The 27,995-nt window shown below is 38.0% G+C and overlaps 1 protein-coding gene and 1 pseudogene across 2 annotated transcripts in view; one reads left to right on the plus strand and one right to left on the minus strand.

The window, feature by feature from the left end:
* SVEP1 (sushi, von Willebrand factor type A, EGF and pentraxin domain containing 1) overlaps positions 1–27,995 on the plus strand; it is a 355,068-nt gene that overhangs the window by 268,426 nt on the left and 58,647 nt on the right. For both annotated transcript variants that reach the window (XM_074196498.1, XM_074196496.1), the window contains 7 exons: positions 108–192; positions 555–746; positions 1,529–1,696; positions 9,560–10,232; positions 11,998–14,789; positions 22,901–23,126; positions 27,523–27,678. In XM_074196498.1, coding sequence (XP_074052599.1) covers positions 108–192; positions 555–746; positions 1,529–1,696; positions 9,560–10,232; positions 11,998–14,789; positions 22,901–23,126; positions 27,523–27,678 — 4,292 coding nt within the window. The remainder of the gene's footprint in view (positions 1–107; positions 193–554; positions 747–1,528; positions 1,697–9,559; positions 10,233–11,997; positions 14,790–22,900; positions 23,127–27,522; positions 27,679–27,995) is intronic.
* LOC141495311 (CD82 antigen pseudogene) lies at positions 25,248–26,605 on the minus strand (annotated as a pseudogene).

A 27,995-nucleotide genomic window follows, 5' to 3' on the forward strand; every position in this document is an offset into this window, starting at 1 on the left:
TCCCTAGGTCTCTCTGTGTACTCCTGATACATTTTTTTTAAATCTGTATCTTCATTTTATTTTGGCCAGCTAAACAAATATAGTATTTTTTTTCCATTTCCTGGAAGCTGTTTCCTGTGGTGGACCTGTTATTCCTGAGAACTGTGGTATTGAGGGATCATCATTTACCTATGGCAATAAAGTGATTTACAGGTAGGAGTCTGATTATGATAAAGACAATCTACAAGAATATTTTTAATGTCCTTATGAGGTAATAATCACTGAGTAGAAAGGGAGAGCATAGTTCTGAAGATGAGATATATTTTATTTAATAAAGAATTAAATGAATTGCATATTCAGTTTTTAAAAAATTGAATTGCCAGTAAGTCATATGGGATTCAACTATTTGAAGATTATCTGAAGGCAGCAATTAAGTCAACAAAAATCTTCATACATTTTTTATGTATTTTTGTAGTTTCTAATGTTCTTGAAAAATATAAAAGAAAAACAGGAGGGGGAAAAAAGAAAAAAAGAAAACAGAATGTGCCTGTGGATTTTTCTTTTCTCCTCTATAGGTGTAATAAAGGATACAAACTGGTTGGTGAAAAAGAATCATTTTGCCTTTCTAATGGTGCTTGGAGTCAATCTCCTCCTACATGTGAATTAGTGAAATGCCCTAGTCCACAGGACATAATAAATGGAAAATATGTGCTAAATGGGTTAACATATCTTTCTACTACAACCTATTCATGTGAGAGTGGATACAGGTAAAAATCATTCTTCAGATGTTTCTTTACACAACTACTGGAATTTATCAGTAAATCCTTGTTCCAAATAATTCACTTGTATGTAAGAGTTTAGAGCTTACAAAGTAGATATTATCATTGCAATGAGTAGTTATTGCAATTATGATTGAAATAAGTAATTATTGCAAATATTGTTTTATAGATGAGTAACAAGGGTCAAAAAAGTTAAGGATCCCCCCAAAGTAAAAAAAAAAATTCAATATCAGAGCCTGGGTTGGTCAAGTTAAATCTCCAAATCCAGTGCTTTTTATACTCCTGAAATATATTAGGAGGGAAATAAATTTATGCATATAAATAAATCAACAAACCCCATCAAAATACATCATAAATAAAATAAGATCATAAAAAATGTTTGTTTATGTGTCCAGATCAGTCTTGACACCCTTTGCTGGGCACCTTCTCTAAGGACAAGAAATTGAGTACAATTCAAAAACCCACAAATAAGCTATGCACCACAAAGAAGACATAAGAGAGAAAAGACTCAAGAACAAACACTATGGGTTTATAAGACAAATATTTCCACTTTTTCTCAACACCACATATAAGCCCAGATTCACTGCTATTCTCCCATTATCTAATTCACTTAAATTCCTTGATGGAAATTATGCTTTCAATCATATCTTTCCTGCAAAGACATTTCTTTTTACTATTAAAATCCTAAATTTTGTTCCACTTGCTTTTAACCCTATTTGTCCTATTCCAAGGATAGCTAATGAATGTTGTGAAATGATTGTTCTTTTTAGCTTACAGGGACCTTCAGTCATAGAATGTAAAGCTACAGGAAATTGGAATGCACCACCCCCTGTGTGTGAGCTTGTCTTCTGTGGAAACCCTCCAACCGTCAAAGATGCCATCACTGAAGGGAATAATTTTACATTTGGAAACACTGTAACTTATAAATGCAAAGAAGGGTATGTAAATGTAAAGGAACAGAGCACAGAAAAAGTAAATCGAGCTAAACAATAACCAAATATATTCCTTAAGCATGGCAATTGTCACGAAAAGGATTTGACCAGTAACAAAGAGAAAAAGAACAAACACAGCCCTTCCCACACCTCTTATCAAATTACTTTTTAATTGCTCATGAGTCTCATGAATCCAAACACCTTTTCTCTGATAACATCTTATGAGAAAAGGGTGGTTTTCTGAGGAATTAAAATGATTATGACTGAATTGTTGCTATAATATTCTGCAACATGATCTTTTAAGTATGAAAATATTTTTTATTTTGTTCTCTGGGGACTTCAAAGTTGGTAGAAGATACACACACACACACACACACACACACACACATATATATATGAAATTCTTAGTCACATGATCATGACTGATTTGGAGTGTTTGTATTTGCCTGGTGCCTACTACACTGAATGACACATATTAAACACTTAATAAATGTTTGTTGAGTGGGGTAGCTAGATGGTACAATGGATTGAGCACTAGCCTTGGAGTCAAGAACACAGGAGTTTGAATCTAGCCTCAGATACTTGCCACTTACTAGCTGTGTGACCTTGGGCAAGTCACTTAACCCTGATTGCCTCACATTCAGGGGCCATCTCCAATTGTCCTAATTCATATCTGGTCACTGGACCCAGATGGCTCTGGAGGAGGAGAAAGTGACCTAGCACAGAAACCCCTCACTCAAATCCAAATCATGTGCTTGTCATGACATCATCTCCCTGATGTCATGGTCTTCTTCAAAAATGAAGGACAGGGGCAGCTAGGTGGCGTAGTGCATAAAGCACCAGCCTTGGAATCAGGAGTACCTGAGTTCAAATCTGGTCTCAGACACTTAATAATTACCTAGCTGTGTGGCCTTGGGCAAGCCACTTAACCCTGTTTGCCTTGCAAAAAAAAACCTAAAAAAAAAAATGAAGGACAAACATTTGTTGAGTGAATGAATGAAACTTCAAGTTCAGTCCTGAATTAGTAAGCAGAGACCCTTATATCTCTCCACTCATGAAATATTAAGATGAACTCCAAAAAATTAGGCCAGTCATCTTTAGAAGTCTATGTTTTTTCCCTACCCATAATCTACCTCCACACTCCTTTAACAGTTACCATGCGCTATAAGTTGCTTTTGGTAGCTAATAAGGTTCTATTTCATTATGTGTTTATTTAGTATTAATTTCCTAATCTATAGATGACTTGAGATGGCTTACAAGTTAAATATTATATAAAAAAGGATATTTACCAATAAAATTCAACAGATATTCAAGTAAAGCAAATGCAGTAAATAAGATAAGGGTACCTCATATCACTCATAAAATTTTACATATTAACTTTGAGGAATTAGATGTTAGTAGTTAACATGGAGAATCAAAGCTAACCCAATAGTCAAAAGATTCTTTGGAGCATAGATTTAGAAGTAGAAAGCATTTCAGAAATCATCTACATACCCTCCCTCATTTAACAAATAAGGAAACTAAAGTTCAAAGTATTTGCTCAGGATAGTAGATGGCAAATCTGGGATTCAGCTCTTTTTACACCAAATCCAATATACCATACTGCTCTGCAACTTATAATCATTACAGCCTCTTTATCAGTGTCCCCAACTCTGCATTTGAATTCTTTCCTATAGTATTTGTAGTAATTCTTTTTAAAAGCTATTTAAGATCATGTATTATTGCTTCTAGGGGACATAGAAGGAAAAGGGGAAGAGAATCTATATTCATGTACCTAACCAGAAGGAAAAGTAGAAAATCAAAAAAAATTAGAAAAAGGAGGTGGCAACCAAAACTCAGTAGTAGATGGTACCAGTGAGCCAGCTGGCAGTAAAGAGAAATGATGTCATGTAACAAAGAGTTCTAGGGAAATAACAGGGACTCTGCCTTCCGTTCCAAGCCATGGTACCACACCCTCCATAAAGTCAAAAAGTATTATATGAAATCATAGCATAATAAAGGCATTCTTGTAGGGAATTGATTTAATTAGCCCCAGGTTTTTACTTTCTGATGTTCTAACTTTATAAAGGGATAGAACTTTGAAAACCTAGATGTTACCTAGGGTAATAAACAAATCAATTTTAGTGTCAGTCATCTACTGTCGTGAGACTTTAGCAGGCCCTGGATACTAGTCGATTCATGATTAAGGTCTTTAACCAAATGGCCATGTTCTAAATCTATTATCTTAAAATTTCTAGTATAAAACTTCTATATTGTTAATGAAAGTAGGAACTATATATCATAGGTGCCAGAAATCAAAGTTGTGAAAATTCAAGTGACAGATGGGTATTCTTTTCCAAAAAAAAGTCTAGCCTATTTCTGCAAGACTTACTAAGAGGTCTCACTGACTTTTCTGGTAAAATATCATAATACCTTTCATTAAGGAAGATCATTTTCTTTCTAATTGGTTTAGCAGGAGGACACTAACTTAAATAACTGCTGTGCCAAGCTATTTAAACAACGCTTTCCTATAAAAAAGGATTCTTAGGATTCGGTCATTTTTTGACACCGTATTTAGGGTTAGATCCCTAGGTGTCTTGAGCTTGTTCCTGTTTATTCTGAGTTTTGCCTTCTCTGAAGTAGCGCTTAGAACCCAGAATCTTTATCATGATTGTCTGGCTTGGCCCAAATATGGCTCTTTTTAAAAAAAAAATCTTAGTCTTAAATCTTAGACCACTTGAAATAACTGTAAATTGTTCCTATTTTCTTATTGTAATGAAATACCAGAGCAAAACAATGATTAATGGTGAAATAATTATTACTGAATTCTCTTTGTTTCTCAAATAAGACACTATGTGAGAGAAAACTGGGGCAGCTACATGGTACAGAGATAGAGCATTAGGCCTGGAATCAGGAAGACTTGAGTTCAAATTCCACCTCAGACACTTAATAGCTGTGCAACACTAAGTAAGGTACTCTTTTTTTCTCTTTTATTTTGCCCCCAATTATATGCAAATATAGTTTTCAAGTCATCCTTTTTGCAAGCTTTTGAACTCAACATTTTTCTACCACCCTCCCTTCCCTTTCCCTTCCCCATGGCAGCAAAGAATTTGATATAGGTTATACAGCTACACTCATGTTTTTCCATATTAGTCATATTGTGAAAGGATTAGAACTAAGAGGGGGAAAAACATAAGAGGAAAAAACATAAAATAAGTTTTAAAAAGTGAACATAGTATGCATAGCTCTGCATTCAGAATGCATAGTTTTTCTCTGGATGTGGAGATATTTTCTATAACAGGTCTCTCAAGATTGTCCTTGATCACTGAACTGCTGAAGGGAGCTGCATTCATCATAGTTGATCACTTCATGATGTTGCTGTTGATATAAATAACGTTCTCCTGGTCTGAGCAAGTCACTCTTAACCCTGTTTGCCTCTGTTTTCTTACCTGTAAAATGAAGTGGAGAAGGAAATGACAAATCATTCCAGTATCTTGACAAGAAAACCCCGAATTAGGTTAAAAATTGCCTGGCAAGATTGAAATGACTCAGAAAAAACAAAAAATGCAAAATGTTGCTAAGAAAGCTGACATAGCTTGCAAAGTAATGTCCAATAGTATGATTGGTCTACGATTTTTTAGAGCAATGAAGGATTTCATTTTTAATTTGTTTCTTTGTCTTTTTAATTTTAAGGATTGCCTTTTAAAAGATTATATGGAAAGACTATGCTTTTTGCATATCCTAAGGGAACTGCACTTACAGGGTTTTTCTTGCTGTTGTTTTGGTGCAATCTTATGATTTCTTCAATTAATTGACTCACCTGTCATCACAAAACCAGACTACATCAGAGGCAAGGTTGAACCCAAATCTTCAAAACTATTAATTAAGCCTAGCCTTTTATTTACTTTAAGATGCCAATTTCTGCCTTTATAATTAATTAATACAAATAATTTGGTAAGAACAAATCAACTACTCAAAACAAGTTCTGATGATGAAATCTAGAATTTTTCTTCATTTTATGTGATTAAGCAGATAATTTCCAGTTAGATGGAATTACTGACACCTATCTAGGTAGATCACTGGAATTACAAAATATGAAAAGATCTTCAGCTTGTTCAGTGGTCAGTAGAAATATAATACCATGGACAATGTTATCCTAACAATCTAAAATGAACAAATGTTACATTCATTGTTGTCTCTGATTATTGAGTTCAAAATGTCCTCTTGAGATTTTTTTTTAAGATTCAGGTCTTTTAAAGAAAGAGAATAATTTGTAAATGACTATGAATATATTGTCATTTAATGGTCATGAGCTAGGAAAGCAGATTCTTTTTGTTTCTCCTCAAAAGGCATTCAGATCTTCTATATATTATTCATTCATTTGTATTTAAAGGAAAAGGCAATGTAAGTAAAAGTGATTTTAGATTCTTAGGACTCAAAAAATAAACAAAAATTAAGAGATATTTTTCTACAGATTCTCTGAGATTTGCCCCAAGTGATTGGCCACAGACTCCCAGGGATTATAGGCTTCATGTAAGAATGAAATCATATGCATATTATGCATAATTTAAAAAAAATAAATGTTTATTTAGCCCTAACAAACTATATCATGTGACTTAGTATAATATTCAATCTGCTACAGATTGAATAAACATATTCTGCACATATTACTATTTTCCCCTGAAACACAGTGTCTCAAAAGTCTTTGTGCATTTTTAAGCTATTAAAAAATTATGTTTTTAATGCACTAAGACTTTTGGGACACCAAGTCTTGATCACAAGAAATCATAGGGACACTTTTTCAGTTTCATGAGAACGGCAAAATGAGAGGCAAATTTTTCTGGAAATCATGCACACAAAACATTTCCCATGTTGTTTCCACATTATTATGCTCTCCATTTTCTAATCTAAAATATACTTTGATCCTTTAAGAGGCATGATTTCATTGTTGCTCCAAAAATGCACATCACAACAAATTACTTTACCCATTAAATGTAACCTATGGTGAAACAACTTTATGATACAGAGTATCTAGTAGCCAACCTAGTCTTTCAAGCTTCTCCAACCAAGGCTTAAATGCCAACAACATTAGGAATACAAGGTCCTCTTCATCCTATGTGGCATCACCTCAGGGTTTTCTTTTGGGGTAAGAATTCAAAATATGGCACAATTTATCTTTGTTCCATTAAGGCACTGCCCCTTAAATTTATTTTTAAGCATTGAAATGATTCACATATATTCAGGGCAAACTATATTATGGTGACTATTTTTATTTTTATAATGACTTTCCTTTGGCTAAAGATCTACAGAATTTTTATATTTAGAATTTTAAAATACTACTGCAATGAATTGGACAGGGGAGGGGGAGGAGGAGGAGGAGGGAAGAGAATTTTCATAGATTGGTCTAGTTCTTAGAAAACACATGTATATGAAATTTTGAGATAGATGATGAATGTGACTAAATACTAATTTCTTTAATAAGGAAGATGAGCTAAGACTTCATTGACTTGGGGACTATGAAAAACTCTTCTCCCAATGAAGGCTGACACTGCAGCTTCAAGCTAAGGGAGTTACCTAAAATAATGCTATGTTTTTCCCCAGTCACCCAGTCTAAATGTAGGAGGCAGACCTTGAAACCCTGTTTTCTTAGTTTGAACAATAGCTCTTTATATGTTATGACACACAAGCTAAAATTATAGACATAATTTTAAATAATGCAGAGACTAAAGCATTGGGATATGTCATTGATTTTCAGCCATTTTTGGTCTAGACAAATATTTTAAAAGTTTCATCTACCAGCATGGATTAGGATTTAGGTCTGAGAAAAAAAAACACAAAACAAAGATACTATACAAGGACTTGTAAAATGATCTGTTTTAAATTTTTGTGTTTTTAGAATCTTGATCATCTTTTGAAAACAAATTCTAATAAAAAATGAGAAGGATTTTACAGTTGCAATTTTCATTAATTCAATTGAGAATTTATCTGGAAAAATTCCTGCATGCCAGGTTATTAGATATGTTCTTTTCATGGGCAGAATTTAAAAGAGCAGTGTGATGTATGTTTAAGCAGCTGCCTTTTAAAAAGAATAAATAGAATGAAATTGCCTTAGTAATTTGCTGCCTTTGAATATATAACACTGATCAAAGACTAGTTATTAGTATTTTAAGTTGACAAGTAACAAAAAATTTGTGTATTTGAAAAGGATCAAAGTAGGGAACCATATTTTCTTTTAAGAAAATGAACTATGGATAGTTTTTAAATTACTATTGTTTAGTGTGTTATATTAATTTTGTGTAGCAGTTATAGTTATATCTCTGTGAAGGAGAAAGAAAAGTAGAATTCATAAACTTGAACATGTATTACTAGGAATATTAATAGCTTAAATTTGTATAATTCTTTTTTAACACTTCAAAATTCTTTCTAACATTTTAAATTTTACCATTTGCTTTTAATAATAATAATGCTAATGTATATTTGTCTAGCTATTTACATTTCAAAACTTCCTATTCTTTGTTAACCATTTATTATTAGTAATAATGATCTATATTTGAGTGGGACTTTACAACATTTCCAAACATTTTTTCACTTGATCTTCACATAACAACTCTATGAGATAGAAAATGTGAATATCATTATTATTTCATAAATGAGAAAAACTCAGACTTTATTTGCACAAAGTCAAAACTATTTGAGTCACTCAACAAAAGTTGAATCCTTATTATGTTCACAGCACTGTTTATGATGCTAAATTTGCTGTATTAGCTGGGTTGTTGTCTAAATTTCCTTACCCCCCAATCCAGTATTCTTTCTACCTTATTGTACAATAAAGATATGAAAGATGATAATGTAAAAGATGAAAAGCAAACCTAATAGAGTAAAATTTTTTCACTTATCTCAGTGTTTATTTGCAGTAAAGTACTATATTTATATTCCTTTACTGTTTTTTGGTCTTTCATTTCAAAGAGGATCACAACACCAGGATGTGATGTCATGACAAACACATGAATTGAATTTGGAGTGAGGGGGTATTATGCTAAGTCACCAACCTCACTTTTGCCTGTGGAACCAACTGGGTCCAATGATCAGATGTGAATCAAGACAATCGGAGATGGCCCTGGATGTGAGGCAATCGGGGTTAAGTGACTTAAGGTCATACAATAGTAAGAGTAAAGTGTCTGAGGCTGGGTTTGCATTCTGGTCCTCCTGACTCCAAGGCCAGTGTTCTATCCATGTCACCATCAAGTAGTATGGTGGAAGGGCATTTGTTGTTCAGTCATTTTCAGTCATATCAAACTCTTTATAATCCCATTTGGGTTTTTTTTGGCAAAGATACTGGAATGGTTTGCCTTTTCCTTCTTCAACTCATTTTATGGATGAGGAAACTGAAACAAATAGAGGTAACTGATTTGCCCAGGGAAACATAGTAGGTATCTGTGGCCAAGAAAATGAGTCTTCTGATCTCTGGGTATGACACTCTATACCTGCACCACCTAGCTGTCCTGGTAAAGATCATATTGATTCTAAAAAGAGCATTGACTATAGAGACAGAGGACTTTCTTTCATATTCTTTCTTTACTTACTATCTTATCTAATATCCCAGTCTATAAAATGAGGGAACTGGTTCAGATTGCCTCTGAGGTTTCTCAACTTTTTAGATCTATGCTATCTATGTTTAGATTTATGTTACACAATTTTATAGATGATTGCCTTTTTTCATTTACCTTAAAAATAAAATGCATTCATTTAAGGGGAAAATTTTTGGAGGAAAAATACTAGAGTGAGAGAGAAAGAAATTTGATGTTTGATAATTGAAAAAAATTAAAAATGCATCCAAAGAATGCTTCCAAACCCCTGCCTGGTATTCATTTCTTTCCTTCAATATCACAGGTACACTCTTATTGGTGCTGAAATAATTGAATGCCTGGCAAGTGGCATATGGAGTGAAAATAATCAACAGTGCCTTGCTGTTTCCTGCGATGAACCTCCTAGTGTGGAAAATGCCTCCCCAGAGACTAGTCATCGCTTATATGGAGATGTTGCTTATTACTACTGTGCAGATGGGTATAGCTTGGCCGGCAACTCCCAGTTACACTGTGATGCTCAGGGGCAGTGGGTCCCCTTGGAGGGCCAGACTGTGCCCCGCTGCATAGCTGATTTCTGTGAGAAACCCCCAGCTGTCTTATATAGCATCCTGGAATCTGTAAGCAAAGCCAGATTTGCAGCTGGATCCATTGTAAGCTTTAAATGCATGGAGGGCTTTGTGCTAAACACCTCAGCTAAGATTGAGTGTATGCGAGGTGGCCACTGGAGCCCTTCTCCCATGTCAATTCAGTGTATCCCAGTTCGGTGTGGAGAACCACCAAGTATCAAAAATGGCTATGCAAGTGGAAGCAACTACAGTTTTGGGGCTGTGGTGGCTTATAGTTGTAACAGGGGATTCTATATCAAAGGAGAGAAGAAGAGTACCTGTGAAGCCACAGGACAGTGGGGAAGTCGTATACCTACCTGCCACCCAGTATCTTGTAATGAACCACCCAAAATTGAGAATGGATTTGTGGAGGTAAGAAATAGGAAATAGCTTCAGTCTATGGTTACTGATTGTCTGGTATCCAGAACATTATCATGCAAGTAGGATAGCACTAAATAGTCAATGATTTGAAAGTAAAGTCACTTAAAAAAAATTAAAAGAAAGTTAAGTTACCAGAAACAATAACCAAACCACAAAAAAAAAAAAAAAGATAGTTGAAAGAAAAAGAGACAGGAAAATGTAGAAACAATAAACAACTTCTGAGAAAGGAGAATGAAGGGGTTTGGGGCAATTTATTTTAAAAATAATGGGCATGTGCATGTGTGTGTGTGTGTGTATATATATATATATATATATATACATATATATATATATATACATATACATTATATTTATATATTTCACATATGTAATATAGTATATATGATTTGTTCACACATAATATAATGAATGCAGTCACTAATAATACCCATGACCAGCTATTAAAGCCATGAACTCAAAATACAATAGGTTTAATCTTAGTGGCAGAGAGAGCATTGTGTGGGTGCCTCTACCTTTAACAATATCATCTACTGTCATTCATCCTAAGACTTTTTTTGTGAATGCATCGTGACCTTGCCCTAAAATTTTAATAAGAAAGAACATGTTGAATTTATTGAGGCCACTAGTTTCATGGCTGGACAGTTATGTCCCAAGAATGTTGGCTGAAAAGCAAACCTCTGTCAAACAAATCTTATTTTATAGAATTATAGAACTGGATGACATTTTGAGAGCTTATCTGATTCGATCTCCTCTTTTCAGGCAGGAGGAAATCTGAACTGTTTAGGTAAAATGATTGCCCATTGCTTCCTTTAAAGTTTCCAAGGACAGAGGTTTCATTAACTCATGCCAGTGTTTTATCCCCATGCTATTCAAATTTCTCCTACTTTGTTCAGTCTTTCAAGATATGCCCTCCATTACTATTGCAAACTGGATCACTTTGAATTCAGTACTATACAAAAATCTTTTCTCAATCATTTCTGGGCAGAATGTGGCAAAACACAACCTAATATACTAGCAATAAACTCGAAATAATGAGCACAAAGACAACAAGCATGAAAAAGTGGGAAATGCAAGTAAAAAAATCTACAACCACTGAATAAGATGCTTCCAGTTTTTATACCCCTAATTTTTCAAAAAAAGGGTGCATCTTATATATGGCAAAATACAGTAGGTGCCCCCAATTAAAGCTCTAGTTAATACTGTTAATAATATGTTGAATCTAAAATACTTTTTTGCTAAAATTGACATATTTTAATCTAGTCAATGATTATTTGTATCTGTCATCTTTTTTCCCCCCTTAATGACTACTGTAGCAAAGGTGGCAAGAATGAGAATTTCTGTCCCAGCCCCCAGGTCTACATGATAAATGGATAGATAAAAGTATGCATTTTTATAATTCATTTTTGCCTAAGACCAATTTGAGCATTCTCTTGGAAATTATTTTGAAATTTATTTCCAAGGCTACATCATTCAATGCATAAAAAATGTACCTAATAAATGTCTAGAAGGATGTCAGTTGCATAATGTGAATGAAGCTTGTTGCAATTTCCAGGTGTTATTTTTACCTTCTAATTAAAAAAAATGGAGCATAACATTTAGAAAACTTGCATGGTTCATTTTCTTTATGGGCATTTTAATTTCATTGTCATTTAGTTATTTTCTTCTCAATGAACAAAATAAATTATCTGATCTAACATGATTAAACCTCAGGTTGCATTTTCAAACATGCCCTATTATTTTATTCCCCATTTTATAGCACTCAACTGGGAAGGTCTTTGAAAGTGAAGTGAAGTATCAGTGTAATACAGGATACAAGATGGTGGGAAGTCCTATATGTGTCTGCCAAGCCAATCGCCAATGGTATTGTGAATCCCCTCCAACATGCATTCCCCTCAGCTGTGGGAAACCTCCACCTCTCCAAAATGGCTATATCAGAGGAGAAAACTTTGAGGTGGGATCCAAGGTTCAGTTTTTTTGTAATGAGGGTTATGACCTTATGGGAGATGCTTCTTGGACCTGCCAAAAATCAGGGAAGTGGAACAAAAAGCCAAATCAAAAGTGTATGCCAGCCAAGTGCCCAGATCCACCCTTGCTAGAAAATCAACTTGTATTAAAGGAACTGGTTAATGAAGTTGGCTTGGTACAGTTTTCCTGTAAAGAGGGTTATATCCTCCAAGGACCCTCTATCCTGAAATGCTCAGTATCACAACAGTGGAATGGCTCTTTTCCTTTTTGTAAAATGGTGCTCTGCCTCCCACCTCCACTCATTTCTTTTGGTGTTCCTGAATCTTCCCCCACTCTTCATTTTGGAAGTGTTGTCAAGTATTCCTGCGTGGATGGGTTTTTCATGAAAGGAGATTCTACCACCTCTTGCCAAGCTGATGGTACATGGAGCTCTCCACTGCCAGAGTGCATTCCTGTTGAATGCCCCCAGCCTGATGAAATACCCAATGGCATCATAGATGTTCAAGGTCTTGCCTACCTCAGCACAGCCTTGTACACATGTAAACCTGGCTTTGAACTGATGGGAAACACGACCATACTTTGTGGAGAAGATGGGCACTGGCTTGGAGGAAAACCAACTTGTAAACCCATTGAGTGTCCAAAACCTGGTGAAATTCGAAATGGTAAGCTATCTTACACAAATCTCCATTATGGACAAACCATTTCATACTCATGTGATAGGGGCTTTAACCTTGAAGGACCAAAAACTCTGATGTGTTTAGAGACAGGGGATTGGGATGTAGCTGTTCCATCTTGTAGTGCCATTTATTGTGATCCCCCACAACCTATTGAAAATGGTTTTGTGGAAGGAGCGGATTATAGCTATGGTGCCATGATTATTTACAGCTGTTTTCCAGGATTCCAGTTGATGGGCCATGCCATGCAAACCTGTGATGAGTCAGGGTGGTCTAGTTTTATACCAACATGTCTTCCAATAGACTGTGGTCTTCCTCCCCATATTGATTTTGGAGACTATGTGAAAGTTAAAGGACAGGAAGGCTATTTTGATCAAGAAGATGATGCTATGGAAGTCCCATATCTTACTCCTCACCCTCCTTTTTCATCTAATCCAATGGACAGAAGCCAGAAAAACATGAAAGGCTCTACAGCAATACAGATACCCAACTTTTTATACGGTACTCGAGTTTTATATTCTTGTAACCCTGGACATGAACTTTTGGGTAATCATATTCTGATTTGCCAGGAAGATGGAACTTGGAATGGTAGTGCCCCTGCCTGCATTTCAATCGAATGTAACTTGCCTCACCAGCCAGAGAATGGATTTTTGCATTTTACTGAAAATACAATGGGCAGTATAGTACACTATGGCTGTAATCAAGGGTATATGCTGGTGGGCTCTAGCAAAAGACTTTGTCTGTCAAATCGACAGTGGAGTGATAATGCCCCACATTGTGAGGTAATTTCATGCAATAAACCAAACCAACTGATGAATGGATCTATTCAAGGAGGAAATTATACATATCTGAGTGTGTTACATTATTCATGTAACACTGGGTATGAACTGAATGGCTCCAACAGAAGAACATGTCTTGAAGATAGTCAATGGGATGGGAATGAGCCAATTTGTATCCCTGTGGCCTGTGATTCACCCCCAGTCTCAGAAAATAGCCAGGTGAGTGGGGATGAGTACACCTTTGGAAAGGAGATTATATATTCTTGCAATGAAGGATTCCTGCTTGAAGGGCCTAGAAGTCGAGTTTGCCTGGCCAATGGGACCTGGAGTGGAGTCACTCCAGTCTGTGTAGATATCAAGTGTCCTGCACTACCACAGATTGTCAATGGGGAAGTTAGTGGGCTGGAACACAGCTTTGGAAAGGAAATAGATTTCCATTGTCATGAAGGCTATGTTTTACATGGTACCATAAAGCTAACCTGTCAGGTGGATGGCACCTGGAATGGAGAGGCACCTCTCTGCAAACCAGTGAACTGTGGTCCCCCTGAAGACCTCTCCCATGGCTTCTTAAATGGTTCCTCCTTTTCTTTTGGAGACTATATAGAGTATGTATGCTTTCCTGGTTATAAACTCTATGGCTCTGCTTTGAGGCAGTGTCTTTCTAATGGCTCCTGGAGTGATGGCCCCCCTTCTTGCCTGCCTTGTGAATGTCCTTCACCTCTGATTCAAAATGGGCTCGTTGTTGGGGAAGATTTCAGTTGTGGAAAGGTTGCCCAGTTTCAGTGCCTTGAAGGCTTCAAGCTCCTGGGGCCTTCTGAAATTACTTGTGAGACAGCAGGGCAGTGGAGTGCTGGCTTTCCATTCTGTGGACGCAGTTCTTGTGGTCCCCCACCAACAATCTTGAATGCTTTCATCAATGGAAACAGTTCCTTGGAGGAGAATGCAATAACCTACACTTGTGTGACTGGCTATGTCATGCAGGACAGGTCTGACTTGATTTGTACAGAGAAAGGGACATGGAGCAAACCTTATCCAAGTTGTAAGCTCCTCTCCTGTGGACCCCCACCTTCTGTAGCTAATGCAGTGGCAACTGGAGAGACATACACTTTTGGAAGTCAAGTACAACACAGGTAAGGTAATCAATCCAAAGTTTTGTTGCATCATAGGTTCTTAGGGCAATCTGGTGAAGCCTATAGAGCCCTTCTCTAAATAATGGTTTTTAAAATGCATATGTTAAATATATTAGATTACAAAGTAAAACAATTATATTGAAATACAGTGATCAAAAATAAATTTAAGTCACAGACCCTATGGTTAAGAACTCCTGTACTAAAGCATCTGAGAGACACAAGCAGAAAAAGTTAAAAGGGAAATAAATGGCAGGCTTTTAAAAAAATCAGTTATTATGAAATGAATGTGCTACCATTAAAGCCAACAAGAAATTATTCAGTATCTACCAGGTGTGAACACTATGTTAAGAACTGGGGGATACAAAGAAATTTAAAAGATACCCTCTAAAATTTGGCCTTATGATCTCCATTGTTTTGAGAACAATAGCTCACATTTTTATCATGATATACAAAGTACTTATCTCCCATTAACTCTGTGGGGTAAGTAATAGTAATAGGGACTGGACCTCTCATTTCCTTTGTATAGAAACTCCAGGTGAAAAAAAACTCCTCTTCCAATACAGTTTAGCAACTTCTCCTCTTAGGAGGATGTGCCAGAGGGAAGGCTTGAACCTAAGTTTTACTGGTTCCAACCTCAGCTCTTGAGCCATTATGCCACAGTGCCTTCATAGGCATTTGGTTTTGATAGCTGTATTTCAATATAATTGGTTTCCTCTGTAACCATATATTGTTGTACAAGTAGTATTATCCCATTGGATTTGTTCAAACATTTGTCCAAGAGCTTGGCAGAGAACCAAGGTCCTCTAATTCCAAGTCTACCACTGCCCTCCCCCCCCCCCCACTAAATTGGCCCATGCTTTACTTTGTTTTACTCAGAATTGCTAAATAGTCATTATAATGTTTGCAATTCCATGCAAGTGGTTATTTTAAAGATGTAATGATGTCTAATAAGAATTGTTATTATCAACATAATGTATTGTTTAAGAGATCAACTCTTCAAGAAGGTAAGAATTTCAGCAGGTGGCAATATTCTGATGGCAGTGTAGAGGAGGAGTGACAAAGAGAAAGAATTATTGTGTGGGTTTAGATTGGGGGGGATTAGGGAAGATCAATGGAATTATAAAATTTTGAGCTGGAAAGAACCAGAGGGATTATATAATCCACATTTTTTCATTTCATGCATAGGGAAACTTAAGACCTAGAGTGATTAGGCAATTTACCTGGAGAAGAAATTGTACATTGAAAAGAATTCTGACTCTAGATTCAAAAATTCTAGGTTCAAATCCCATTTCCAAGACCTAATCTGTGACCTTGGCCAAGTCAGTATATGTTCTTGGGCCTCAGTCTCCCCAACTATAAAGTGAGGTGCTTGGATTCAATGACTTCTGATTCCCTTCCACCACTTAGTCTATGATCCTATGACCTGCCTGAAATCACATAATAAACAAATAATAGAGCCAGGGGTTCAATGTAAGATTTCTGACTCTAAATCAGAGCTCTTTCCAAGATAACTCTGTGGTTCTGGAGCTGAGTATCAAGGAAGATCTTGGTGCCAGAAATATGGAAATTGGGAGAACAGGGCAAGTTCTGGGGAAAATATTGAAAGTTTAATTCATATTCTTATATATATGAATATACATAAATATATATATATATATATATATATATACACATATGTGCATGTATATATGTGTCCAGCAGGCAGTAATGATGCACTAGGAAAAAATGTCTGGATCTAGGAGGTCAGACTTACACTTTTGAAGATCACTTTGACAGGTGAGAGGTAGATAGATTGTAGTGGGGAAAAATTTATAAAAGTATACCAAACAGAAAGCTATTCAATAGTCCAGGCTTAAGGTGGTGAGAGTCCCTTCCCACCTTAGCAGTGTCAGAGAAGAGAAGATGGAATATGCAAAAGATGTTATGAAGTTAAAATTGACAGGATTTGGCAACAGATTTGATAGGGGGAAGGGAGTGAGAGAGTGAAGGGGCAGCTTGGTGATATAGTAGATAAAGTGCCAGCCCTAGAATCAAAGATAACACCTCAGGGACTGGAAGGATGGTGGTACCCTCAAAGTAAGAGAGAAGTTTGAAAGGGGGGAGGACTGGGAGATAAAAAATAATGGGTTCAGCTTTGGGCATGTTAAGTTTAATACATCTTCAGGATGTCTGCTTCAAGATATCTAATAGGCAATTAGAGATGTTAGGGCTGGGTAAGTAGATTTAAGAGTCATTGGTATAGAGACGATAATTAAATCCATGTTAACTGATGAGATAACCAAATGAAACAGCATAGAGGGAGAAGTGAAGAGGGTCCAGGACAGAGCCTTAGTGGAAACCCACTGTTAGAGGGTAAAACCTTGATGAAGATCAGCAAATGAGACTGCAAAGGAGTAGTCAGATAAGTAGGAGGGGAACCAAGAGAGTTATCCCATTTCCTTACTTTAACAATTAAATTCCTTTAAAAATTTGTCTCTTCTTGATCCCTTCCTTCTCATGATGCTCTCTCATTAATCTCTTGCAGTTAAGCTTCTGATCTTTCCACTTGAATGAAAATATTCTTTCAAAGGTTATCAATGACTTTCCATTTGCCAGAGTCAGTGTCTTCCTTCCAACAATTGTTTCTCATTTGTCCTGTATAGAGCTATACACTTAATTGCATGTTGTCTCCCTCATTAGATTCTAAGTTCCCTGAGGGCAGAGACTGTCTTTTGCCTCTTTGTGTAATGTATTGCACATATTTAGTGCATTTCCTAGCACAAAGGAGCATAATAAATGCTTGTTGATTGATTCTTCATCCTTCTGATGTAGGATCTTTCTCTTCAACTGCTAATACTGTTAATCCCAAATACATACTCTCTTATCCCTCAACCTCAGATACCATACACTCTTGGTTTTACTTCTCATCTGTAATTATTGTCACTATGCCAGTCTCCTTATTTTCTTCTATCCCTTCAATGTCAGTATTCACCAAAGCTCTATTCTTATCCTTTCTCTCTTCTCTCTTATGCTTTATTCTTTGACAGTCTTTTGCATTCTCGTGGCTTTAAAGACCATCTCTGTGTAGATAAGTCCTAAATCTGGTTAGTTTCCCATCTTAGTTTTTCTTTTCTAAGTTCCAGAATCTCATTTCTTCCTGCTACAAGATATTTCCCATTGCATGTCTTTCTCAAATTTTTCTAGGCCATAATCAAATTCACTCTTTTCCCTTCTTAAATCTGTTCCTCCTCCTTACTGCACTATTTCTGTCATTATCATCATATAACTGATCTCATGTTTTTCATTTCCCTTTACTTTTCAGGTCTAATCAGCTTCCAGGCCATATTATTCCTATTTTCACTATATTTCTCAACTCCATCTTTCCTCCTTTAATCTGCCACCATCCTTCTTTAGGACCTTATTGTCACTTGCCTGAATTGGTCTCCTTATTGAACCTTCAAATTCTCTTCTTTCTCTTCCATCCTTCATGCTTCTTAGCCATTGATTTAGTCCCATCACTTCTCCATTAAAAAATCTCTAGGGGCAGCTAGGTGGCGCAGTGGATAAAGCACCAGTTCTGGAGTCAGGAGTACCTGGGTTCAAATCATGTCTCAGACACTTAATAATTACCTAGCTGTGTGGCCTTGGGCAAGCCACTTAACCCCATTTGCCTTGCAAAAACCTAAAAAAAAATATCTAGTGATAACTTATTACCTAGTAAAAAATAAATTCAAATTCCTCTTCCTAGCATTTAACCCTTCAAAGTTTAGCATCATTTTTACCTTTCTAAGCTTACTAAATGTTAATTACCACCACCACCACCACCACCACCACTCTTTACCTTAGGCCATGCCAAATAACTGTCTGTTCCTCATATATACATTGCACTCTCACGTCTCTGTGTATCACATTCCTGGATGTTTTCTCATCATTGGCTTGTTAAATTTCTTTCTTTCTTTCTTTCTTTTTTGCAAGGCAAGTGGGGTTAAGTGGCTTGCCCAAGGCCACACAGCTAGGTAATTATTAAGTGTCTGAGACATGATTTGAACCCAGGTACTCCTGACTCCAGGGCCGGTGCTTTATCCACTGCGCCACCTAGCCACCCCACTGCACCACCTAGCCACCCCACTACACCATTCTTTAAAATTCAACTCAAAAGTCACTTTGTTCAGGAAGCCTTTTTTTGATCCCCTGGTTGATAAAAATCTTCCTCCTTGGTACTAAACTTGGTGCTTTTGTTTTCTAACACCTTACTGCACTTATTATATAATATTGTATTTGGTAGCTGTCTGTATTGATTTTGTATCTTTCTATTAGACTATATGTTCCTTAAGGGCATTACTAGTCTTTTTTTTATTTTATTTTATTTTTTAATTCTCATTTTGTACAAATGGTTTTTTTTACATTAATAAAATATTCTTGTTTAAGAGTAAACAAAATACCCCTCCCCCCATGAATATAGACTTGCTTGGGCGATAAAGTAAAGGGGAGAGAAAAAAAATAAAATTAAAAAAAGAATAATAGTAATAATTGTAGGTATGGCCAGGTGGCGCAATGGACAAAGCACCAGCCCTGGAGCCACGAGCATCTGAGCCCACATCCAGCCCCATAGACCCAATGATCACCCAGCCGTGTGACATGCAAGCCACCTGATCCCCACTGCCCTGCAAAAAACTAAAAGAAGAAAAAAAAAGACCCAAAATAAAATAAAATAGTAATTATAGTAAGGGTGGCTGGGTGGCAGACAGAGCATTGGCCCTTGAGTCAGGAGCACCCAGATCCAAATCTGGCCCCAGACACCCAAAGATCGCCCTGCTATGTGGCCCCAGGCAGGCCACCCAGTCCCATTTGCCCTGCACCCTCCCCCAAATAATAATAATAAAAATGTGCTTCAGTCTGTGTTCCAACACCAACAGCTCTGTCATGGGTGGATCGCATTCTTTATGGTAAGTCCATCGCAAAAGTTACTTCCATATTTTTCCAATGTTGCCATTGCTGATTGCAACTCCCTCCTTTCTTATTTCTCCACTACCATGTACTATATTTTCTCTCTCCTTTCACTCTGACTCTGCTGCAGGGTCACTGAGTGGCACAGCAGACAGATCCCTGGTCCTGGGGACAAGAAGCCCTGAGCCCCCATACCACCCCTTAGGCCCAGAATCCACCTGGCCCTATGGTCCTGGACAGGCCTTCCAATCCCAGCCCCTTGCAAGAAGTAAAAAAGAAAATGTGTTATATCTGACCACTCTCCCCCCATGGTCCATCCCCTCCTCCTTTATTCACATCCCCCCCTTCCCCCTGCTCCCCCCCCTTCTTACTCCAGATGCCTATACCCCATTGAGTATATATGCTATTTCCTCTCCTAGCCACCTCTGATGAGAGCAAAGGTTCCCTCATTCCCCCTTGCCTCCCCCCACTTCCATATCATTGCAATAGCTCATTGTAATAAAGAAAAATCTTATTATATGAAATATCTTGGCCTATTCCCCCTCTCCTTTTTCTTTCTCCTATTACATTTCCCTTTTTTTCTATTGACTCCATTTTTACACCATATTTTATCTTTGAATTCAGCTTTCTCCTGTGCTTCAACTATAAAAGCTCCCTCTACCTGCTCTATTAACTGAGGAGGTTCATATGAATATTATCAGTGTTATTTTTCTATGCAGAAATACATGCAGTTCATCATCATTAAGTCCCTCATATTTCCCCCCTCTCCTCCAATCTCCATGCTTCACCTGAGTCTTGTATCTGAAGATTAAACCTTCTGTTCAGCTCTGGCCATTCCAAAAGAAACATTTGAAATTCCCCTGGTTCATTGAAAGTCCATCTTTTTCCTTGGAAGAGGACATTCAGCCTTGCTGGGTAGTTCATTCTTGGCTGCATTCTAAGTTCTTTTGCCTTCTGGTATATTATATTCCAAGCCCTACAAGCTTCCAGTGTTGCTGCTAAGTCCTGTGTGATCCTGACTGCAGCTCCATGATATTTGAACTGTGTCCTTCTGGCTGCTTGTAATATTTTCTCTTTGACTTGGGAGTTCTGGAACTTGGCTATAATATTCCTAGGGGTTGGTATTTTGGGATCTCTTTCTTGGGGGGATTGGTGGATTCTCTCCATTTCTATTTTGCCCTCTGCTTCTAGAATATCAGGGCAATTTTCCTGTAGTAATTCTTTGAAAATGATGTCAAGGCTCTTTTCCTGATCATGACTTTCAGGTATTCCAATAATTTTTATATTATCTTTCCTAAGTCTGTTTTCCATATCAGTTGTTTTTTCAATGAGATATTTCACATTTTCTTCTAATTTTTCATTTTTTTGGTTTTGAAGTATTGATTCCTGATTTCTGGTAAATTCATCAATCTCCCTGAATTCTATTCTTTGTCTGAAGGATTTGTACTCCTCAGAGAGTTTTCTTATCTCTTTTTCCATCTGACCAATTTTTCTTTTTAAGGCATTCTTCTCCTCAATAACTTTTTGAACTGTTTTATCCATTTGACCTAAGCTGGTTTTTAGCATGCTATTTTCTTCAGCATTTTTTTGGATTTCCTTGACTAAGCTGCTGACTTCATTTTCATGTTTTTCCTGCATCTCTCTCCTTTCTTTTCCCAGTTTTTCTTCCAACTCCTTCATTTGATTTTCAAAGTCTTTTTTGAGCTCTGTCATAGCCTGAACCCAATTTCTGTTTTTCTTGGAGTCTTTAGCTGCAGGAGCTTGTACCTCCTCATCTTCAGACTGAGTATTTTGATCCTTCTTGGGCTCATGAGCAAAATATTTCTCAATGGTCTTCCTCTTATTTCTCTGCTTGCTCATTCTCCCAGCCTGAGCCTGGTTTTGGGGTGCTTCCTGAGCTTTTGGGACACTCCCACAAGGGTCTCAATGTGTGAGGCTCTCTCCTCCCTCCTGGTCTGTGAATGATCATAAGTGCCCCCCCTCTGCCAAGGGGCTGAGGTGGGGGGGGGCCCTGCTGTTCTATGGGGGGAGCCTAGACTGCGATCAGGATCTGAATGTGGTCAGAACCCCAGAGTCCTGTTCCGGGGGCAGAGGACAGAGCTCAGCAGTCTCTCTTCACTCCCCTCCCTCAGCTCAATAGGCTCATGCCCTGGGGGCTCCTGCTTACCTGCTCAGCCTGCTTCTGTTTCCTGGATCAGGGCTGCAGAAAGACCAAGCTTCTAGCTGTGTGCCCTGAGGGCTGAGTTCCATGTGCTCACTCTGGCAGAGGTCCCCCTCTGTTCCCCCACTTTGTGCCTGGTGCTCCCCGGGGTGCAGCTCAGGAGACTTGCCTGCTGTTGTGAGCCCGGCTCCCAACGCCTTGGGGCTGCCTCCGGGAGTCTGAAGTTCTTTCACTCTGGGGAGCCACCCCTCCGCCTCTCCGACCCGGGGAGCAGAGCCTTTCTGCTCTTGTCCAGGTTACCTTGAGTAGGAGAACTGCCTCACTGGTTCCCTTTGTGGGTTCTGTCTCTCGAAAGTTTAGTTAGAGTCCTTAGTTTCACGTTTTCATCAGAGAGCACCTAAGACTTGATCCCTTCTTGTCGCCATCTTGGCTCCGCCCCCCATTATTAGTCTAGTATAAATATTGTATCTTCTCCCCTCCCCTCCTCAAGTATTATGTTTTGTATACAGCAGGCACCCAATAATTTTTTTAAATTTCATGCTAAATACTGAAATCACTATAATACTGATAAATGCCTCAGTGTAAAAATTGTTTTCTAAATATGCCATTTGTCTAACTTATCCCTCCCAGAGTTTGTGAAATTAGTTTCCTTTGAAAGGTGTAAGTATAGAATTTAGTCTAGCCTCAACTGAATCATAGACTATATTTGGACTGAGACTAGATCTGCCCATCTACCAATGAAATTAGTAAATAAAAAAGGTAGTAATGTTAATAATGTTGAAAACAAGGTATGCTTTGAACATGCCATAATATGGATGTTTGACTACTTACAATAATACAATTATACTTGGCAGAGTACCTCCTGGCTTCCAGTTTTGCCATTTGTTGTTCTGGAGATTTGCCAAATAAAAAGTTCTCTCTGATCTCTTACAAAACGATTTAGTTTAAGAAATAGGTAATAAACAGCATTGTTTTCTCTCTCTCTCTCTTTTACTCTGGTGTTATACTTTGGTTTGTATTTCAGGTGTCTGGAAGGTTATGTGTTGGAATCAGATACAGATACAATGACTTGTCAGAAAGATGGGTACTGGTCACCTGACAGTATTTCCTGTATTCCTATGAAATGCCCCCTACCAACAGATATGGATAAGATACTTGTTCTTGGTCATGAATTGAGTGTGAATAAACAAGTTTCTATATCATGCATAAAAGGATACACTTTGGAAGGAGTTAACACTTCAATATGTCAGGTAAGATTCACCTTACTTCCTAAGAGCAAAGGATACTGCTTATGGGGGCAGCTAGGTGGCGCAATAGATAAAGCACCGGCCCTGGAGTCAGGAGTACCTGGGTTCAAATCCAGTCGCAGATACTTAATAGCTGTGTGGCCTTGGGCAAGCCACTTAACCCCATTTGCCTTGCCAAAACCTAAAAAGAAAAAAGGATACTGCTTATGCATACACTGACAAATAGCTGGTATCTCAGTGTCTTAAGGATGCAAGATTTTATTTACATAAATACCGTAACAAAATGATCTTTCTGATTCCTTGAAATTTCAAGTGCAAAGGCTCAATGTACAAAATTCTCTAACACCTCTTTGTAAGATTCATTAGTGTTTCTTTATTACTTCCCAATAAAACTCATACTTCATTGCTGGGCATTCCAGTTCCTTGTAATGGGCACTTTTTTTCAGCCTTATTTCATGTTACTCCCCACTCTGCATTATATACTATGACCAAAGTGGTTTGTTCTCTGCTCCCTAAAAATTTCCTATCTTTGTTTATCTGATACCTACAATGTCCTTCTTTCTCCCCAACTGCTCTTTCTCTCTTGAATTCCTACATATCCTTTAAAGCCTAGCTCAAATGCTCATGAAGTCTTTCTTACTAGATCTCCTGTGGATGGTTAAATTTCCCCACCTTAAACTTAACAAAAAACTTTTGTTTTGCATCTCTCAAATGCACTTATCAAGTAATGTACATTATGTTAATCTGTTTTTGTGTTGTAGTCCCTCACTAGACTGTAATTATATTCATAGTTTACATTTATGTAGCACTTGGAGATTTAAAAATGCTTTTGCATCAAAAAATATATTTTGTATCATTAACTTAATCCTCACAACAATTCTGTGAGGTAGGTGCTATTATTATTTCTGATTTGCAGATGACTCAGGAAGGTTGCATGACTTTCCAGCATCATAGGGTTAGGATACCTCAAAGGCAGGTCTTGTATTCAGGTCTTCCTGACTCCAAAGAGCATTCTATTCAACATACCATGCTACTTCTTATCTTGCATGTAACAGGCACTTAATTCTATTCTACAACTTGATACCTTAAAAGCAGGGTCTATCTTCCTTTTCTATAAATGCATGAATGCATACATATGCAACATTATATTAAACTGTTCTGAGTTTTTACATAGCTAGATAACTTTGATTTTTATTTACACCAAACATTATTAAATACTTCATTTATACATGTTTTTGTTATGCTGAAGAACACAACTATTAGTTGTGTTCCATTTAGTTCCATTGTGTTCCATTAGTTCCATTTTTTTGTTACAAAGTCACTTTATTTGTGAGCTCTCTACCTTTTGTCTAGTCCTGAGTTTCTCAAATCTGAGAACTTCCCCACTCTTGCCTCAACCCCAAGACACTGTGCCTCCTCTCTAGGAAGATGCCACCTGAAAAAAAGGGACCTAACTTCTTAAAGAAGGAAGCCAATTTATTTCCTGCCTCCCCAGGAAGCTACTACTTATAGAAACTTCAGGCTAATTTTGTTGCCATACTACTTTTGAGACCCAAGGTCCATCTCTTCCCCTTTCCCTCCCTCCCTCCCATCATCCCTCTTCCCATACACATATGTACACACTCGTAGCCAGCCACTACTGTCTTCCCAAGCACCCCCCTAAATAGTATTTGGAATCCATATGAGGAAGACAGATTTCTCCCTGAAATCATGAACCTTCGCTATCCTATTCTTATGGTTGGGGTACAAGGTTGGTGAGACCTAGTATTTAGCAGTACCAGGTAAGAAAGCCTTTTTTGGCTGCCCAGGCCTATCCCTGATCACCCAGCCTTGACCAAAATTGTTTTTTTTAACCAAGTCTTGGCCAATGCCATCTTCCAACTGGGTGTCAGTTGGTAACCCAAATCTAGTCACTGAGCAGTGGGCTTTACACAACAGGAGGGTTCTATTGGAGAAGAGTGAGTCCATTCTTCCAAAAGTCACACCTGAGATAGTTGGAGATGGCCCTTTGGTGGCCCTAAACCACAAGCTCTATGTCCTAGTAGCCCCTCAGGGAAGAGGGGGAAGGGGAAGGAAATGGGACTCCCATCTAACTTTAAGGAAGGAGAAAGGGATGCCCATTCTTTTAAATAGCCCATGCCAAACTGTGGCTGGTAAGGAATGTGAAGGAAATCAATTTTTTGCATTAATAAGAAAACTCTGAAAGGCAATAAAGGAGGAAGGGGACATGGGAAAGGGCAGTGAGGAAGGTCAAAAAGGGAGAGAGATAAAAGATGCATCTCCATCCAGAACAGAAAGGCAATACCTCTCCCAGTGGTCATCTAAGCATTCTGAAAATAGACCAGGCATAAAGGTATCAATCATGCCAGGAAGAGCAAATGGAGTTTCTTCAGGAGGAACCTGGGGTCTGGAGCCTCCAGATTTGGGGGAAAGTGACAACAAGAAGAAGGAAAAAGTCACAAATGAGGGAAGGGGGTGGAATATGATTTGCTGGGACTGTGGGGGCTCCTAAGAAAGCTAGACTGTCCGGAAACCTGCATAACAGGAGGGTGGGGCAGGAGGTGGTCAGGGCCACCTCAGTACTTGGGGACTTTGCTATAGTCTTCAGAGTAGACATGTTGACACGGGCAGATGGACAGTATCATCCCTAGGAGCTCAATGACAGCCACTCCAATGCAGCCTCCAAGAATGATACCAAGATTATCCTGTAGCCACTTCTGCACTTTCTCCATGCAACCTGTGGTATAAACAGGCCAAGCCATGGGATCATTCTGGGTAGTGTTGACGAGGGTGCAGAAGCCACTCCTGAGCAATTCCTCCATATTTACAAGAGGGGACTCCTCATCACTGAAGGAACAAGGGTAGGTGGTAACCATCCTGTTCATGAGGTTCTCATTATTTGTCCAGTTTAAAGGGCTGGTCCAGCCACAGCATTTCACCTCTGTTTGGACATAATCCCAGGCATCCTGAATAGTTTTCCGTTCCTGGTTATCAGGGTCATAGTTCGTCATCAGTTCAGTCACTATGGTATTCATCTCCTCCTTCATCTCATCTGCATGGATGTAGACAAGGATTCCAGCTGTCACCTGAGCCACAAGAATCAGAAGGAGGACAGCAAAGTACATCCCCAAGAGGAATCTAATCTCATTGACTGCACCAATACAACCTAGGAAGCTCACAAGCATGGTCATGGCCCCAATCCCAATGAAGACATATGATGCAATCTTCAAGTTGCTTGAGGTCTGCAGAACAGAGATAAAGCTGCTTCTGTCGGCCAGAATCCATATTCCAAACCCAAGAATCTTGCCTCCCAAGAGAAAGAAAAGCAGATTGAAGAGGAAGAGAAAATACTTGGTGACTTCGATGCAGCCAGACCCCATCCTTTGTCACTGTCACAGGCCCTGAGGTGATGTAGCTAGCAAGTAAGTGGAAGAGTCAGGATTGGAACGCAGATCTTCCTGGCTCTGGACCCAGCACTCTCAATCTGCCGCCACTGCTGCTGCTGCTGTCCTCGGGGCCGGCCCTGCGCCCGCTCCACTCCACTTGGGGTCCTGGCATGTGCCAGCCCGGCCGCCTCTGCTCGCCTCCGGGGGCTCTGCGCCGCGATTGGATCAGCCAGGGCCAGGAATAGAATCTTGGTTGAAGATTGACTTTAAGTTAAAAATTAAATTCAAAACTCATTTGTAGAACATATATACATAAATTACTCCACTGAGATCTAGAGGAGATAAGAAGATGAAATTAGACAAAGCTCCTAACCTTAAGGAACTCATAGTCTGGTAGGGGAAACCAGACATGAACAAATCTCTAATACAAAAGGAGGTAATGATAAGTACAAAGAAGAGGTCCAACAAAGTGCTTTAAGAAATTTGAAGAGGCAGCAGTTCAGTGATCAAGGACTATCCTGAGAAATCTGCTAAGGAAAATGCCACCCACATTGAGAGAACAAACTATGGATTCTGAATGCAGGGCAATGCGTACAATGTTCTTTTTTCTTTTAAACTTCAATTATATTTTTTCTTTCTTTCACATGTTTTTTTCCCTTAATTCTAATTTCTCTTTCTCAATGTGACTAATATGGAATTATGTTAAACACAATTGTACATGTACAACTTTTACCAGTTTATTTGACACCATGGGGAAGAGGGAGAGAAAAGAAGGTAGTAAAAAATGCAGAATCCATAAAATTGCAAATGGATAAATGTTGAAATCTACCTTTGCATGAAATTGGAAAAATAAATAAAATTTCAATGACATTATAAAAAAAGAGTAAAAAAATTGAGAGAGAGATCATATCCAACTGGGGAAAAATATCAGGTAAGGTACTCATTCCATATCCATTCCTGCTGGCCATCATCTCATCACTGACATGTGCTTTTGTTATCTCTTTTTCATTTAGCTCGATGGTACTTGGGATCCACCATTCTATGATGATTCTTGCACTCCAATATCTTGTGGGAAACCAGAAATTCCAGAGCATGGGCTTGTGGTTGGCACAAAATATATCTTCAATAGCACAATTGTTTACCAGTGTAAGGCTGGCTATGAGTTAGAGGTAAGGCAAGGGGTATATATTTGGTTCTTTACACTTCTCAGGAAGATGTTTTACCAATGTTGGTATAGGTGATCCTCCCTATCTTTTATTTCAAGGAAGTTTAATCCTAATAGAAACTTATCTTGGGAAATAAGATCAGAACTCCCACTGAAGTCAATAAGGACTTCTAATAATAAGTAGAAATATTCAGCCTCTAATTTTTACTTAACAAAGTGACTTGCATAGGATCACACAACTACTGAGTGTCTATTTCAGATTTGAACTCAAGAGGATGAGTATTCTGACTTTGGTACTACTGACTCTAGTACTACTGATGA

The sequence above is a fragment of the Macrotis lagotis genome, chromosome 8, assembly GCF_037893015.1.
Source record: "Macrotis lagotis isolate mMagLag1 chromosome 8, bilby.v1.9.chrom.fasta, whole genome shotgun sequence".
Classification (NCBI taxonomy): domain Eukaryota; kingdom Metazoa; phylum Chordata; class Mammalia; order Peramelemorphia; family Peramelidae; genus Macrotis; species Macrotis lagotis.